We start from the raw sequence: 18,530 nt of genomic DNA on the forward strand, positions 1-18,530 counted from the left end.
TATACTAACAAGCCTTGATTGGCTGAATTGAAGATAAGTATTTATCATAGACTGTATAATATATATATTTATCCATGAGAGCTGCCATCTTAAACAAACATGTTCTTACCCAAACCAAAACCCCTTATTGGTCACGTCGTTTATTGGTCCTGTTATTGTCCAGTCATATCAACTTAAATAAAACAAATTACAACGCAACAACAGAGGACAAACTGTGTAACGCTAGTAATGTCTTTACAGACTAATCTTAGAGCTGCTATGACAGCTAATTGACCTTTTTCACAGCATAAATTTGGACATGTCACAGTTGGACATGACATTAACGATGACTGCATAGCATTTAGTTTTGCCAATTCTAGACAATAGTTTTAATACGAAGCATACTGTACAGAGTAAATAGAAGCATGTGTAGCCATTATTCTTTGGCTGACAAGGCTCTGTAATATAACCAAGTACTTTGTTCTTGACTTGAACTATAAACCCTATCATGAAAACTTTAATTTGAATATGCAAGCTATGTAATAATAATAATGATAATAATACATTTTATTTATATAGCGCTTTTCATGGTACTCAAAGACACTTTACAGTACAAACCAGCACATATCACATTAAAAACAGATAAGCAATAAAACCAACGCATAAAACAAGCATATTAAAAGCAATTAAAAACAATAAAACCGGTAGCTATCAGGTAAGACTATTGTATGTGGAAAGCTAAAATAAAGAGGTGTGTTTTAATTAGTGTTTTGAATGTGTCCAGGTCAGTACAGTCACGGATGTGTATGGGTAGGGAGTTCTAGAGGGAGGGGGCTGCAATGGTGAAAGCTCTGTCACCCCAGGTACAGTGCGTGGTCCTGAGTGGTGGAGGGTGGGGTGGGGTGGGGGATGTAGCAGGTCTGTGAGGCAGGAAGGAGCCTGGTTAAGGCGGGCTTTGTGGGTGAGGAGGAGGACTTTAAACTGGATGCGTTGGGAAACAGGGAGCCAGTGGAGATTCTGAGGGACAGGAGTGATGTGATCACGGGAACGGGTGTGGGTGAGGACACAGGCAGCAGAGTTTTGGATGTACTGGAGTTTATTTAAGGCTTTTGCAGGTGAACCATAGAGGATGCTGTTGCAGTAGTCAATTCTGGAAGTGATGAAGGCATGAATCAAAGTTTCGGCAGCAGAGAAGGTGAGTGATGGGCGTAGTGTAAACACTTGCATGGAGGTGTTAATCAGTATAAGAATGATTGTAGTCTATTGTGGTGTTTGCAGCCATAAAATACTGTACAATTTATAGTGTTAAGTTTGTTTGCAAAACTCAAAAGCACTATACATTTTCCTGAAGACACCAATACCAACAATTTATTTGACATACTAATGAATATTGTTTGTGTCATGACAGCCTGATGTAGCTTATGCCTCTGTGCCATAGAACTCCATGGTCTTCAAAAAACAATTGCACACATTATACAAAACATATCCTTTCATTATGATGAACATGGCCAGTGTAATTTGTTCTTGCACAGGCAATATTTATTAATTTGATAAATTACTTGTTGGTTTTGGTCTTTTAATGGTATTGGTTGACAGCAATAATAAAATAACATAATTAGACTTAATAACTTATAACCTTTCATATTAAAAATATAATTAGTCAAAACATTGTTTCTGTTTTATCAGGTTTGCCTTAAAAACTCACTTTCAATTATGGAAGGGAAATATTCCATTTATATTTATGCTGTTTGCTTTGGTCATGGGTTGTTGCATTGCTGTATATGGTAAGTAAAGAGTGGAATGTAGTGACTGAATCAAAGATTTTCACTTTAAGACAATTTATTCAGTTTTCTGTGTATCCACTGTATTACCAAGGCTAAGCTTCCACTGGAGGGTGCTGCATACCATTAATATTGACAGTAATTCAATTTTAGTTCAGCAATGTTGGGGTTTTCTTTACATACTTTTTAAATTATTTGTTTGTGTTTGTGATTCAGGGGTCAACTCTGAAGAAGACTGTAGCAGAGAGACCTTATGAACCAATAAACTTTGAAGTGGAAGTTTCCCGATACTGTATTCTTGGTAACATGATTATGTCCAACATTGTATTTACTAGATGTACAGCATTTTGGAAACGTATATTTTGTCTCTTCCTTAAAATGTTTACAATGCATTGCAATGATCACTATTCATTGATCATTTTTTATATTAAATGCCAGTAAAGTCATAATTGCAGTTTAGTTCTTCAAAAACCATCAGTTCCCCAGCTGTTTATCAGGGTCATAGTTGCATTGGCAACAGGCTGAACATAGCTGCTCAGATGTTCTTTCTTTTCCAGTTCATCTTTTGAGGACTGATCCAGGTGCTTTATATTCACAGGTGGCATACACACAACCATTATACACATATACTATATATTATTATAATGTATATTTACAATTTACAATATAACAGTGATAGTTGTAATAGTAAACGTAACAGTTTCTTATGACTGTTTTTTAATAGAAAGCTGTCCTGTGTTTTTCCTGTACAGTAGGCCTATACGTTCGGGGTTATTGCTCTCGCGTTTGAACCTTACGGCGCACGGTAGCAGTGATGTGGCTCAGAAAGTAGCTAATCTTCCACGTCAGTAGGAAGTAGTGCAGAGCTACAGAAGAGACAGTTCGCCAAAAAGGGAACTCCTGAGGATTTTTACAGATGTAATTATCCAAAACTGGATATCGAAGGCCACTTCGGAGGGTAATATTCGTGCTATTAGGTAGGTTATGTAACTTAGTTGAAACCAACATAAGGGGTGTTTTCTCTCCTGACCCTTGGTAACTGTTGAGACAGCTAGCTAACGTTACTGTCCTCCATTTCATTGCTAGTCTGGGCAGAAGCAAAGCTGGCGTTAGCTAACGTTCGCTAGTTAGCAATTGATCGTATATCTTAACGTAATCTAATCAATTGAATATTCGACTAACTAATTGATGTTTGCGTTTTATTGAGGCTTTGCTGCACAACTGCTGGTTCTAACACAGAACGCTATCAACGCTATAACAGTAAGTTAGCTGCAGTGTTGTGCGAGGTCCATGGGGTGTTAACGCTGCGTGTCACACTTTCTTGACTCGAGCTTTAATTACCTAGCGTTACGTTATCGCAACATTGTACCTTAAGCTGCTTTTGCTGTCACGGTGACAGCGCTTGCCTGTGTTTTTTGTGTCTGCAGCAGTCTAGTTTTTACAGACAAAAGCAGCAGAAATGGTAGGAAGATATCTGAACCTTGTAAGCACGACTTCTTGATTAGTGACTATAACGTCGTTATCTCTTCAAAGACAGCTCAGCAGTAATTCAGCTCCTCGTTTTGTTAATTCGAGCCTGTGCTATATTGTTTTCTCAATCAAGAGAAGCTAGCGGCGATGTAACTTTTCTTCTTCTTATACTTTTAGATTTAACGTTAGGTATTTTTTATATTATCAAATCCATTTGAGATTTTTATTTAGACTTCCAAGATCATCACACAACTTGTCTGTATTGTTTGGGTTCACAGGTAGCTGTAACACACAGGTGACCTACTAATCTGCTCGTATCTCAATTTGTTTTGCTATTATGGTGGTGGCTGCTACCAAAATAAGGTGCACAGTTGCCAGACAAAATTTTGAGAAGCCATTTATATTAAAATCTTCAATGCAGTTCAGTTTAAGTTTCATTTAATAACCCGGTTGACCAGGCTTTTATTATTAGGATGTTATATATGGGTATTGTGAGCAAAAGCGCCAAGTAATATAAAATAAATCTAACACACAAGCCATTTATTAGATGCTTGTATTCACAAGTGTTTATACTATCATATACCTTTTTTTAAATGGTTTACCCAGTGGCAATAAAACAATATGGTATGCATATGCAATGCATTAGCCTAAGCAAGCTTAAGTTTAAAGGATATGTTCTCAAATGTTCTGTTTTTAAAACAATAGTCAGGTGCACATATGGACATTGAAACAGGGTTTGCTTGGTGTTATCATTCCTCCTGTTGACACTGTTCATACCGGCCATTAGAGGCCCCTTCCTAATGAGATGGGGAACAAGTTCACAGTCCAGTTCAGTGCGAAAATACATTCCAAAATGTACCTGAAGTTAATGAGGTTTCAGCAGTCGGAGTTAGGCAAATCTAGGATCACATAGTTGCCTCTCAAACAAAGGCCTCATCACTTTAAATAACCAAAGGGACTCTGGAAGGACCTCTGTTCTGTGAGGTGACAGCGCTAAATAAACAATGAGCTAATGTGCTGTGAACTTGCAGTTTACTCCCAGTAAATAAGAAGTAGTTATATTTGGTAAATCATGTCTTGTAGTCTCAATTAGCTCTATTTTTTTTGACAATTTTCCAGTAAAGTAAGCCCTATGATTGATACCTGGAAGATTGTTCTGGGTTTTAAAAAGCTCATTAGAAAAGTTGTCTGGTCCCATTTTTAAAATAGTTTGCCATTCCTTTTTTGGCTGCTGCAAAGAAAATGAAATACGACCCCACAGTACTTTATTCTGTTTCATGCACATGTTGCTGTACAGTAGATTTATATTGTGTCCGTTCTTTATGCAGATTTTGTTCACTCTATGTGGTCTTTGTAGTTGTATCCCACATTTTCTGCCCATATAATTAGGAGTCTGTGTACATTTTTTCCACAATTTACTGAATCTACTGTTCTTCTGTTTCTCGTAGGTTTTGTCCAGTGAGCGAGATTCATTGGGATTCTTCTAAACGGATACAAGCCCAGGAGCAAAATGACAGCTGCAGAGAACGTTTGTTACACTCTGATCAATGTGTCATCTGACTCGGAGCCCCCTTCTGAAGTCAGCCTAAAAGCTGATCTAGGTAACGATGCTTAATGTTAACTTGCAAAGATATGTTTCTTAACCTGAATAAACTTTGCTGAGGGGAGATATTCATTTCTAAAATTTCTGTCTCCACCTCAATACAATGGAGGTGATTGGAATTTAATTTGTGGTCCTCACAGTGTTGAAAAATACACGAATCATCAGCAGTTTTCATAGGGATTCTTTCTTCAGTAGAAAAATGATTAAATTGCTAAACTAAAATGATTAACTGCTGATCAAAATGCAAGTCACTTAACATCCTCAGTGAAAAAACAACAAATTCAACAAATTCCTTCTGAAAGGTTTAAGGTGAAGATCTGTAAATACTATAACGCATTTTTGAGGACATGATGATCACATTCATATTAGTAATATCAAGAATCATTTTTTTTTCTACAGAGAAGGGGGAGATCAAGGCAAAGACTGAAGCCCTGAAGAAGGTCATCATCATGATCCTGAATGGTGAGAAGTTGCCAGGACTGCTGATGACCATAATCCGCTTTGTGCTGCCACTTCAAGACCACACCATCAAAAAGCTGCTGCTGGTTTTCTGGGAGATTGTTCCCAAAACAACCACAGATGGAAAGCTGCTTCAGGAGATGATCCTGGTCTGCGACGCATACAGAAAGGTACGATTAATCGACTCAATCCGTAGATCTGTATAGCTATATGTTGAGTATTCGCTCCATCGTTATACACTACACAGCTGGGAAAATAATGTTTATAATGGCGTAAAAAAACAAAATAAGAAGACTTATTTTTAATATATATGGAACTGGCCATATGAGATGTTAAAATGCATATATCTGATTGCATAGCTGAACACCAGTTTGGCAGGTTTGTGTGACTGCTAAATCCACATGACATGACATGCACATCCAAACTTTGAAAAAAAAAAACATCCATGCTGTTTTGAGTGAGATACGGTTTCTGAATGTGTCCTGCCTTCAGTCTCTGGGTGAGCTGTTCAGATTCGGCAGGGCTTTTTATGTCACTAGCCGAAACAAAGTGGCTAACCGTAGCATGCTAGCTCGTTCTGAATGGTAAAACACTGCTACAACACACACTAGTTCACCATAATCTACAAAAGAACTACTTACATGTCCCTGTTCTGCAGGTATTCCACGCAAAGTTGGAAGTGTGCCCTCCTTTAAAAGAAGTCTCCCGGCTAATCCTGCCTTGTACTACTGAAGTTGTAGAAACAAACAGCTAGCTAGATGATGTGATCTTACTTAGCTACTGCGCATGTACGCCTCCCAACAAAGATGTTACAGCAATGAGAGGTCTCACTCTGTAGCTAAAACAGAGACCTGGACACAGGGTGAGAAGTGGAGCTGCAGCAGTGTGCAGTACAACAAAAATATGGTGTTTTTTCAAAATTAAACAATGTAAACCTATTCTGGTACAACCTGAAAATACAATTATGAACCTGAAAATGAGCATAATATGGCCAATTTAAAAAAAAAAAAAATCTGCAATCGCCACGTAAAATCTTTCTTTCAATTACAGGACCTGCAGCATCCCAATGAGTTCATCCGTGGCTCCACTCTGCGTTTCCTGTGCAAGCTGAAGGAGTCTGAGTTGCTTGAGCCACTCATGCCAGCGATCCGGGCCTGCCTGGAGCACCGGCACAGTTACGTGCGCCGCAACGCTGTCCTGGCCATTTACACCATCTACAGGTACAAACTGTTAAATATTTGATGTTCAGTTGACGTTCCACATACACACTTTTTTTTTTTTTTTTTTAACTTCATTCCTAAGTGAACAACAAACAGCTGATGATATTTATTTGTTTTTAGGAACTTTGAGCATCTCATCCCAGATGCTCCAGAGTTGATCCATGATTTTCTCGTCAATGAGAAAGATGCCAGCTGTAAGAGAAATGCTTTCATGATGCTGATCCATGCCGATCAGGTCTGTAGCATATTGTCCTTTTCTTACTTTTTATAAATTGTTGTGTGCCACTAGACCCACCTAACTCACATCATGTTATTCACATCTTGCAGGATCGAGCTCTGGATTACCTCAGCACGTGTATTGACCAAGTTCACACTTTTGGCGACATTCTCCAGCTGGTCATTGTGGAGCTGATTTACAAAGTGAGTCGAGGCCTTTTTATTAGTCTAATTTAAGTTTTGTAACACACCACCATATTACCAGATTAGCTTATTTAATGTCTGAACTCTTCCAAACTGTTTATTTTTTTTGTGTTCTCTGTCTGTTAGGTTTGCCATGCTAACCCCTCTGAGCGTGCCCGGTTTATCCGTTGCATCTACAACCTGCTGCAGTCCTCCAGTCCGGCTGTTAAGTATGAGGCTGCTGGCACTCTCGTAACCCTCTCCAGTGCTCCCACAGCCGTTAAGGTACATCAGCAAGTTTTTGTCAGTGATCCTCCTTTGTAAGTCATACTGTATATACAGTGCTGCTCATGAGTTTAGGAACCCATGCTAAAGTTGACTTAAAAGAGGAATAAAAAAAATAATCTTTTGGAAATTGATCTTAATGCCTTAATTACATTTTTTTGGAAAAATCCAACCTTTTAAGGACACCAATTTTCTTTGTGAATGAATGATGTATCGTAAATAAATAAATGTTCTTCCTTAAAATACAGGGGGCATAATTATAGACACCCCTATGTTAAATTCCCATAAAGCAAGCAGATTTTTATTTTTAAAGGCCAGTTATTTCATGGATCCAGGATACTATGCATCCTGATAAAGTTCCCTTGGCCTTTGGAATTAAAATAGCCCCACATCATCACATACCCTTCACCATACCTAGAGATTGGCATGGTTTTATTTCAGTTAGCCTTATAGCTGGTTTGATTTGCATTGAGAGATGATTTTATGGAAAGTACCCCATGTTAATCTCTAGGTATGGTGAAGGGTATGTGATGATGTGGGGCTATTTTAATTCCAAAGGCCAAGGGAACTTTATCAGGATGCATAGTATCCTGGATCCATGAAATAACTGGCCTTTAAAAATAAAAATCTGCCTGCCTCTATGGGAATTAACATAGGGGTGTGTATACTTGTGCCCCCTGTATTTTAAGGAAGAACATTTATTTATTTACGATACATTATTCATTCACAAAGAAAATTTGTGTCCTTAAAGGTTGGATTTTTCCTAATTTCTTTAATTAAGGCATTAAGATCAGTTTCCAAAAGATGATTTTTTTTGTTCCTCTTTTTAGTCAACTTTAGCATGGGTTCCTAAACTCACGATATACACTTGACCCAATAGCAGTGATGTCTTTGTTCTTGTCTCATAAGCGTTCTGTGTTTTGTTGGACTCCAGGCTGCTGCCCAGTGCTACATTGATTTAATAATCAAGGAGAGCGACAACAATGTGAAGCTGATTGTTCTTGATCGCCTGATTGAACTGAAGGAGCATCCCACGCACGAGCGTGTACTCCAGGTACGTTGAGTTATTGCAATTAACAACTAAAATGTAATGCCTGATTAACCGCAAACACCACTGCCCTCTATCTCAAAAAGGTTCTTATTAAGAAAGAACATTAACCAAATGTAAGCCCTACTGAAACTAACCTTGTTAGTAGTAGTATTGATGATGTTAGTCTTTTGGTTCATGATTGTTATTTAATATGACACCATAGCAAAATGTAAAAGAAAATATACAGAATTAATAGTTTATAGTTTATAGAGTCAAAAGCAGCAGAAAAAGTCAGGAAGATATCAGAATTTAGCATTAATTATGAGACGGCACCAGTTTGATGCACCTACAGTGCACCACTTAATTTGGTTGTCACCCATGTTTTTTATCCAGGACCTTGTGATGGACATCCTGCGTGTTCTCAGCACTCCTGACCTGGAAGTCCGAAAGAAGACCTTGCATCTGGCACTGGACCTTGTTTCATCTCGCAATGTAGAAGAGGTCAGTGGCGTTGCACAGTATATCCATGTTGTTGTTATTTTCATGTCCAGGCATGGACACGGGGGGAATGGCATATACTGCAAATACAGTAACATCGATTTGTTTTCTAGTTGGTGATTGTTTTGAAGAAAGAAGTGATCAAGACAAACAACGTAACAGAACATGAAGACACTGATAAGTACAGACAGCTGTTGGTGCGCACTCTCCACTCCTGCAGTGTGCGCTTCCCTGACATGGCGGCCAATGTCATACCTGTGGTGAGTTTGCTATTATTTAAACACATGGAAAAAAAGAGGCTCTTGAAAACTTACTTCATATTTCATAGCTTTTTGAGAAAGACCCAATGGTTGTTTATTTAATAAGAGTAAAGTTAGACTTCTCTTTGTGTTGATATCATTTACAGCTTATGGAGTTCCTAAGTGACACTAATGAGGCAGCCGCCGCTGATGTGCTGGAGTTTGTACGGGAGGCCATTCAGAGGTTTGACAACTTGAGACCCCTCATCATCGAGAAGATGCTGGAAGTCTTTCACGCCATCAAAACTGTCAAGTAAGGCTTTCTAAGCACATTGAGGGGGACTAATGGGCCTCACTCAGCAATATCTTTCTACGTTTTTTTTAAGAGTGCTCTTGAGTGTGTGTAGATTCTGTTCTTACCTAAGAACAATTCCCGAATAAGAAAACGTTGGTGAATGCCAGAATCTTTGTGAAAACTGCGTAAGTGGGGTTTAAGAACAAATTTGTTCTTAAGAACGTTTGGTAAATGAGGCCCAATATGCATTGTCTTGGTTTTTGTCTCTCCCTAATGGTCATAAAAAGCGAGTCCAATTTGGGTTAGCCTAATTGATTTAGATACATAGGTAAGTCGATCAACGATTAAGTATGTCAGTATTTATTTTTATATTTATTCTGTTTCATAGACTTGGCTGAGTTTTGTCATAAGGGCTGAGTAGTATATCATTACAGGACTATGTAACATTGTAAATGCTCATGACCTTTGTCACCACTGTCATTTTTCAGGATCTACAGGGGAGCGTTGTGGATCTTGGGAGAATACTGCAGCACCAAGGACGACATCCAGAGTGTGATGACAGAAGTACGCAGGTCCTTGGGAGAGGTATATTTGTCCATTATTGTCAAATTGAATGCAACACAAGCTGACCTGACAGTCCCAACTTAATTCAAATTGTCACAAATATCTGATGTCTGTCTCTTGCGTGAACAGATCCCGATTGTAGAAAATGAGATAAAGAAAGAGACGGGAGAGATGAAACCAGAGGATGAAGTGAGCGCGGCTCCAGCGCAGAAGCTGGTGACAGAGATGGGCACCTATGTGACACAGAGTGCCCTCAGCTCCTCCAGGCCTTCCAAGAAAGAAGAGGATAGGTAAAGATAGCTCATTGTGGGCAAATCGCTGTTTGCCTGCAATATTTCATTGATTGTATGGAGTTTGGTCACCTTACCACCCAGCTCACTCAATAAACCAGGTTTTCCGCAGGGTCTTAAAAAGTCTAAAATTTCAAAATCAAAATTGTAGTAAAGTTGTAGTTCTTTCTTACGCTAGTCCAAATATAAATGAGACCAACATGCAACTTGTATGCATATATGCTTATCAGCATAAGCATATCAGCTTTCGTGTTATTGGCGCGAGTCTCTTTCGGATTGTACCACAGATATAAAACGTTTTTTATTCTTCAGCTATGGGGAAGTGCAAGTTTAGTGATACTGAAAAAACTGAATTTAGGGCTTAGTTGAAGTCTTAAATTTCATTCATAATGGTCTTAAAAAGGTCTTAAGTCTTAAATTTGACTGATAAACACTGGTTTGGTTGTTCCAGACCTCCACTCAGAGGCTTCCTGATGGATGGAGACTTCTATGTGGCAGCTTCCCTGGCCACCACACTGACCAAAGTGGCCTTGCGCTATGTTGCTATTGTTCAAGACAAAAAGAAACAAAATGTAAGTTGTCCTCGCTTCACACCTTTTGTAAAAATCCTTAAACCAGCGGCCTTGTTTCTCTAATCCCTGCTGTCATGCGGTCTCTCTCAGTCCTTTGTTGCAGAGGCCATGCTGATCATGGTCACTGTGCTGCACCTGGGCAAGTCCTCTTTGCCCAAGAAGCCAATTACAGACGATGATGTGGACCGCATCTCGCTGTGCCTCAAGGTCCTGTCAGAGTGCTCACCACTTATGAATGACATTTTCAACAAGGAGTGCCGCAGATCCCTGTCACATATGCTGACTGTCAGACTGGAGGAGGAGAAGCTGTCACAGAAGGTAATGCACCTTTGACTCAAGCTGCATCTCACGTTGCTTAAATTGCCTCCTCGAGTCCTCCACTTGCCTCCCTTCCTCACGTCTTAGTCCCTCCCACCGAGGAGGCGAGGGAGAGACCCGAGGAAATCACGGGAAGAGAGAGGCAACGAGCAAATGTGTTTTAGAGGGGTGAGACGTCCTTTCCTCTAACGCGTCACATTAATTGGTCAGCTGTTTGGGCGGAGTTAGCAACTCCTTCAGCTGCACGGCTGAAATAAGAGCTTTGAGACAGCCATCACCGAGGAGGGACAGAACAATTTCCGGGTCAGCCGAGGACCGAGGAGTCGAGGAGCTATCAAATAAGGGCCATAGGATAGGATAGGGCTGAACTCAATATTTAACCTCCTGACAGTTGGGCACAGCTGAAGCATCAGCACAAGTAGAGGAAGCTAACACATTATTTTGTGTTATTTCATATGTTTGGACCCAGCCCTCATGTATCAATATTGCAAATGTATGTTTGTAGAACATGTGATAACCATTTTTAAGCCAAATAAGTTTTGTTTTTTAAAATGTATGGCCTCACTATGCCAGATTAATGCATCAGGGCCCTGGTTTCTCCTCATAGGAACATTGTCACTGCAATTTTTGTGTTCATTCTGCACTAAACGTTACTTGAGTTTATCTGATTCCTTTTTCGTTTGCTTACTTTTGTAGCTATTTATGGTGTTGACTCTGTTGTGGGCTAACTATAGGCTGGATTTCCCCCCCAAAAAAATAACCATACTTGTTTCATATTCTGACCACAGAAAGAGTCTGAGAAACGTAACGTAACAGTGCAGGCAGACGACCCAATCTCCTTCATGCAGCTGACAGCCAAAAACGAGATGGCTTCTAAGGAGGACCAGTTCCAGCTCAGTCTGTTGGCTGCTATGGGCAACACTCAGAGGAAGGAGGCTGCTGATCCCCTTGCTTCCAAACTCAACAAGGTACACCACATGCCCTGCAGAAATCTTTGGAAATTACATTGAGAGAAACAGTACCGTGGGGGACTAATTTTCAGCTTCAGGTATCATTTCTGCTTGGAGATTAGATTGATTTTTCAGTTTTGAAAAATTGCCCCATTCATTGTTGTAATTAAAATGCATAAATATTTGAAGACCTTAGCATGGTGTTTGTCTCAGAAGGAGATGCTATTTTTGATTGCACAGTGGGAATGAGAACAGTTGTTCCTGTTCGTGTTTGGATTTTACAAGTAGCCTACAATTTAGTTGTAGCGTTATTTATTTAAATTTCATTTAATTTGGCCATGGTATAATTGTTTTTCATGCAAGACACTTTATTTTCATTCCGCTGCACTGCTGCTGAAGTCCTTGTCGTGCCCCGTTAGAAAGAGAATCGTAAAAAAAAACAAAAAACATTTTTAATCGCTGTGAGGAAATATTTGCATTCAGTTCATGTTGTAATTAATAATTAAATGTAATCCATTTTTGTCGGTTCTAGGTGACCCAGCTGACAGGCTTCTCAGACCCAGTGTATGCTGAAGCCTACGTTCATGTCAACCAGTATGACATCGTGTTGGATGTCCTGGTGGTCAACCAAACCAGTGATACGCTCCAGAATTGCACCCTTGAGCTGGCCACTTTAGGTTAGTCTGGTTTCTTTTCCACCTCACCGGGCACAATGTATATGTTCTCTTCTCTATTATTGCTGATCCAAGCCAATCACATTTTGTTTCTCACATTTCACTATGTATGCGTTTTACTAAATGTATCCATCCCACAGGTGATCTCAAGTTGGTTGAGAAGCCTTCACCTCTCACTCTGGCTCCTCACGATTTTGCTAACATCAAGGCCAATGTCAAGGTGGCTTCTACTGAGAATGGCATTATATTTGGAAACATTGGTAAGATAATGATTTTGTGTCTTGTTTCCCATCATAATTCAACTTATGTTCTGTTTTGTTCTCTGTAACCAGATAATGTTTTCTTATTTGTGGGGATGTTTGATTCTTTCTTTCCAGTCTATGATGTATCGGGGGCTGCTAGTGACAGAAACTGCGTCGTCCTAAGTGACATCCACATTGACATCATGGACTACATCCAGCCAGCTTCCTGCACCGATGCAGAATTTAGACAGATGTGGGCAGAGTTTGAGTGGGAAAACAAGGTAAGCTTTGCATTTCTACTTTGTGGCCAGTTCCCAGAAACAAATGGTTGTTCTGTAGTTTTCTCTATTATAGGGAACACAATTTACATTTAACGAATCAATAAAAAAAAAAAAATTGGAAAATGAAAAAAGCATGATCATTGTAGATGATCCCTAAGCAATCTTTCTTTGTTGTAGGTGACCGTGAACACCAACATCACTGATCTGAATGAGTACCTTCAGCATATCCTCAAGTCCACCAACATGAAGTGTCTGACTCCTGAGAAGGTTGGTATGAGATACAGCTGAGCAAACAAGGCAAATGAGGTTTTAAATCTGGCAGGACTCCGAAAGATTTATGAAATGGGCATTTCAAACTTTCGGAGCTGGTGCACGTTCCGAAGAATAATACGTGGCCTTTGTAGGGCTCCGATTATAACTGTCAGTAATGCATCACCAAGCTGATCGTGCTAGATGAAGTGTGTTAATCCTTTGTTGTTGTTGTGCTGCTGTATTCTCAACTATTTTCGTCTTACAAACCAGGCACTGTCTGGCTTCTGCGGCTTCATGGCTGCCAACCTTTATGCTCGTTCTATCTTTGGAGAAGATGCCCTGGCTAATGTCAGCGTCGAGAAGCCCATCCACCTGGGGCCCGACGCACCTGTCAACGGACACATACGCATTAGAGCCAAAAGTCAGGTGGGTCACAGCTGCTGCACCATCAACTGTAGCATAGAACTGAGAAGTAAAGGCTTTGTTGAATGTATTTGCTTTCAACTTGAGCAAAGCAACAAATAAATCTTTTGGAAGGATAACATGTAATCTAATACCTCATTGAAAGAATTGGACTGAAAGGACAAGGAAAGTGAATATATGAAATAACCCGTTACATGGGATGTTGCACTGAAAGCTTTGTGCTCTTATCAGTATGTATACAATCTGTTCCAATAAATCCTCCCTCCTTCATTTCACAGGGGATGGCCTTGAGTCTCGGTGACAAGATCAACCTCTCCCAGAAAAAGTCAAATGTCTGAGACAACTCTGGTCCATCTTATCCTTCTGACTATGGGAAAGTCACCCGCTGTTCTCTTCTTATCATCCATTTTACAGTCTTTTCATCACAGCAAATTAAGAACTTTATATGGTCAGTTGCTTCCATGCTGATTTATTTTCTTTCTTTCTTTTTTTTTTTTTTTACATCATCTGTCTGAAAACTGCATTTGAGTAATGCTCTTTCCCTGTCCTGTTTAATTTTCAATAAACCTATGTATTAAAAGAATGAGAGAACTTTGCACCATTTTCTTCCATCTTTACAGATCTTTTTTACTTTTCAAACTATATTGTAAATTTGAACATCTACAGTAGCTTTGGACAAGGTCTTGTAAATATGTATTATTCATTTCCTGTACTTTGTACCTAAGTTTCTGTTAAAGATTTTAATTGATTCATGTGTAGCGTGACATTACATTTTGATGAAATAGCTTGGAACTTCAATTAATCCTGTCAACAGACATTTTCAGACATCTAAAAAGACAATTTGACACTTTTAATAAGGTGATTGTACTGTAAAGGGAAGGGACTCCTGCCCGGACCTCCTGCTGTGTCCAGCTTCACAGCTCCGGACTCTAATTAGATTTCCTCCGATGCCTCACGTGATGTCTTGCACAGTGTGAAACTGTCAGTGCCCCCCCAAATTGACAATGACATTAATATTCTAAAATACATACAGTACATATCCTTGGCAGGGACATGATTTCTTTTTAACCCAGGATAATATATTGCAGTGATTTCGAAGGTACTCTCCAAGCCATCTGCAGGTTCTACTGCCACTGTGATAATGAGATGGAGATGGATTAGTGTTGGCAGAGTCACATATTCCACTTGTTTATAATTCATGAGTAAAAGGGACATTTCTGGGAATATGCCAGATTAAAGGGTCACAACCCCAGTCATACATTTACAATATCTGTGAAATCTTTCTCTCCAGGGGGATAGACAAAGGCTGAGAGGTGGCTTTGAGGTCAGAGCTTCAGCTGTGAAAATAAACAGTTGGCTATCTGGCAGCACTGTCACAGCCAAGCTACTGTGTGCATTATACTGCCTCTGGAGTTAGGGTAGCTAGGTGAGCTATCATGAAGGCAGAAGGTACTCACCTCAACAAAGAATCACTGTCACATTCTTTAATCTCTCATATTTGTAAAAGGGATTCATACTGTGTTTGTGGAACAGTACATTTATGGTGGCTTTATTAGATTTTAGCATCAAAGCGACTTCTGCTTTTTATCCTCTCATGTATATGTGTGATATTGATTATCTTTAGACATTTGGAGTTTTATAAATGCCTATCCTGCATTTTATTACAAGAATTGCTGCAGCATTTATTTTCCATAGCTTTCTAAGCTACTAACAAGCGTGTCCTCAGTACTTTAAGTCCTCGTCAGTGAGACTGAAGTTTTAGCAACACTATCTGTAGATATCACTTAACTATTTATATGAATGTCTGAATCCATTTTTATTTTCTTGAACGGTCATTATCAAGACTTTGAAGAACACTGAAGTGCACTGTTTCACGTCCAGCCTCTTTCTTGTGACACTAGGTGGCGCCACAGGTGTCAAAGTGTGTTGGTATTCTGCAAAGTATAATCCTGTAGTATGATTTGTCATAGCATGGCATATAATTGACATGTTGACATAATACAAGTCACGCTTCTACACACTGAAGTAGAGTCTGACGTTTTAGATAAACTGGCTTAAGTCTGCACTTCAGGCTATATGCCAACTTTGCCCTTTTCAGTGACAGAAAATCATCCATCACTTTTGTTTTCAGTGATACGTTATCATGACAGACTTCAAAGTGCAAGATGAACATCCCCATGTCAGACTATTTACAATATAGACAGATGATAAGAATAACAAAGCCTTATGCTTTTGTTAAAGGGCCTTGTAAATGAAAAGTCACTGTAATGCAATATACCAATGAAAATTTGTAGCTGAGAGTAACAAAGGTGAGTTTTAACATTTGCCTAATAGTATATTTTTTATAAGCTATGTTGTGGAGTGATATTTGTATTAACCTTTTTACTTAGCCATTTTAATTGTATTATTTGCCTATTTTTTATAGCCTATTTGTATTGCTTAATGATATGTTCTCTGTACTGCATGTGTATTATACATCTGCATACTCAAAAAGTGTCTCAGTTACAGAATAATGGGGAAATTCTACTTTTACAGAAATATATATTGCAAAACTTGTATTTTTTATGATATGTTCCTGTGTGTGTTTGGTTTGTATTGTGTGTGTAAGAGACAGTAGGAGTAAAGTCAGCATCTTTCACTGAGTAGTTCACAGAATAAATCTGTATTATGTCTGTAATCTGTAAATGTGTGTGTGTGTGTGTGTGTGTGTGTGTGTGTGTGTGTGTGTGTGTGTGTGTGTGTGTGTGTGTGTGTGTGTGTGTGTGTGTGTGTGTGTGTGTGTGTGTGTGTCAGACTACTGTAGGTGGGGTGTTGAGGCAGTCACACGCAGCCTGTAGAAGGGCCCCTAGCGCCAGACATTAGTACTGGTCTGCCTGATTACACCTACTATCGGATCCACAGCTCGAACATCAGTGTTGTCGAGGCAGAAACACGGTCAGGCGTATGGACAGGCAACCGTAGCTCCGCAGATCGCTCCCTATGTATCGGTGACTACACCGACGAGTCATTTTTGGCACATATCTGGACTCTTCTGTACGCTCTGGTCTCTCACACCGCAGGGCCTCTTCAGTTAACAGAAAAAAGTGGGTGTTTGGTGGTGTTCCGGCAGCAGCGGCGGCGGCGAGCGCAGCGAAGTGTCTTCGATGGCAGGCTGGAAGGACGGCTCGGTGCAGGAGAAGTATCGGCTGGTTGTGGTCGGCGGCGGCGGAGTCGGGAAATCAGCCCTGACTATCCAGTTTATTCAGGTCAGTAGTGTGCACCCTTCCCTTGAATTTAGCCCTGGCTTTGATTTGCTCATCCGAAAACACGCCGAGAGAAGAGGGGGAGGCCAGACACGGGCACCCCGTAAGCGGATACCGGGGTCTGTTTTCTTCAATACTTTACCGAGGCCTACAACTATTTACCGAGGGGTTGTTAGAAGATGTTAGGGTGAGGTGGGAAGCCTTATTTTGTGACTTAAACGACGAAGGACGACTGTCACTTTAACACGACGATATCCGAGATCCACTTCCACTTTGCCGTTATAGCCGCTAGTCAAAAGAGAAAGGAAAGTGGGTCTGCGGAGCTCCTGAGTTGTCCTATTTTATTAACTTGCTGCAAAGTAACGTAGCGGATTTAGAACCCATGCTAAGATTTAGTCTGTAATGGCCTACCAAGCCAGAATCTTAAAATAGAAGAGTGTTAAAGTTGCACAAAATCACATTATGAATATCATTGGAGTAGCCATACTGATGCCCTCAGAGTGTAAAATGTACTTTTAAATTCATTTTTGAGAGCCACCAAGCTGTTCCAAATCTCATGATAAATATATTTATCATATCATTACATATATGTGTGAACAGAGAAAATCCGTAAGGGTTGAATGACTGTAGCAGCAGTACAAAATGCCCATTGAAAGATGATTAACTTTTGTGTTCAGATGTAGACTTTCACCAAGGTATAGCTGCTGGTCAACCTCATCATTAGCACTTCCAGTTACCGAAGGCAAACAACCACACTAATGAATAAACAATAAATAAAATAAATATTCTATTCTAGATTTTAAAAAAAATAAAAAAAGTCCACCCCCGTGAGAAATGTCTTCTTGAGTTTGATGGCTGCATACTTGAAAACTCATCATCTATGTCACATAAAAATGCTGTAAACGGTTACCTCCATCTATCCCTGGTTGCATTCCAGTACACTGCAGACTTAGCTTGCCTTGCTTTGACCTTCCGGGCTTTCATAATAGTAATTTAGCTCCTTTTCCTTAAAGCCCCCCCCCCATGACAAACGTTGCCCTTTGCCTTGCGTATTTCCCCCTCGTGTCAGTGTGTTACTGACCAGACTGCAGGCAGCTGCATGTCTCCACACTGGTAGACAATAGTGGGGTGGCAGACGTTTTAGAGTGGGGGTGAAAAGCTTGTGAGTGTGTGTGTGTGTTGGGGGGGGGGAGTTGTTTCTAATGAGGGTTCAAAAAGCTAATTAACTGCATACCAAGTAAAAAGGGATCAGATTGCCGTGCACAGATTTTTGCCCCAGCCTACTGACCCTACTAACCTGAGGTAGAGGAGCATTTAAAGCTGAATATGGAACACACAGAAGACATAACATTTGATTTAACAACGGTGTGATAACACTAATGTTGTAATTGAAGTTCCTCATTCTTGATATTTGCTCCTAAATTAACACTTTATATATCTAGCAGAAGATTGTTTTATAATTGC

The 18,530-nt window shown here is 39.8% G+C and overlaps 2 protein-coding genes across 2 annotated transcripts in view; both read left to right on the plus strand.

Annotated features, from left to right (window-relative positions):
* The first annotated feature begins 2,527 nt into the window (after positions 1-2,527).
* On the plus strand, positions 2,528-14,420 carry copb1 (COPI coat complex subunit beta 1). The gene is made up of 22 exons (XM_031324348.2): positions 2,528-2,737; positions 4,679-4,831; positions 5,233-5,462; positions 6,343-6,512; positions 6,633-6,747; positions 6,840-6,932; positions 7,059-7,196; positions 8,131-8,250; positions 8,620-8,727; positions 8,838-8,984; positions 9,131-9,276; positions 9,747-9,843; positions 9,952-10,112; positions 10,564-10,684; positions 10,775-11,002; positions 11,791-11,970; positions 12,485-12,629; positions 12,767-12,886; positions 13,004-13,149; positions 13,327-13,416; positions 13,672-13,827; positions 14,103-14,420. Exons 2-22 carry the CDS (start codon positions 4,741-4,743, stop codon positions 14,160-14,162), a joined length of 2,862 nt encoding a protein of 953 aa, XP_031180208.1. The 5' UTR covers positions 2,528-2,737; positions 4,679-4,740; the 3' UTR covers positions 14,163-14,420.
* A 2,206-nt stretch (positions 14,421-16,626) lies between these two features.
* rras2 (RAS related 2) overlaps positions 16,627-18,530 on the plus strand; it is a 35,529-nt gene continuing 33,625 nt past the window's right edge. The window contains exon 1 of the mRNA XM_031324335.2: positions 16,627-17,069. Coding sequence (XP_031180195.1) covers positions 16,968-17,069 — 102 coding nt within the window. The 5' untranslated portion in view covers positions 16,627-16,967. The remainder of the gene's footprint in view (positions 17,070-18,530) is intronic.

This window comes from Sander lucioperca, chromosome 3 (genome assembly GCF_008315115.2).
Source record: "Sander lucioperca isolate FBNREF2018 chromosome 3, SLUC_FBN_1.2, whole genome shotgun sequence".
Classification (NCBI taxonomy): Eukaryota; Metazoa; Chordata; class Actinopteri; order Perciformes; family Percidae; genus Sander; species Sander lucioperca.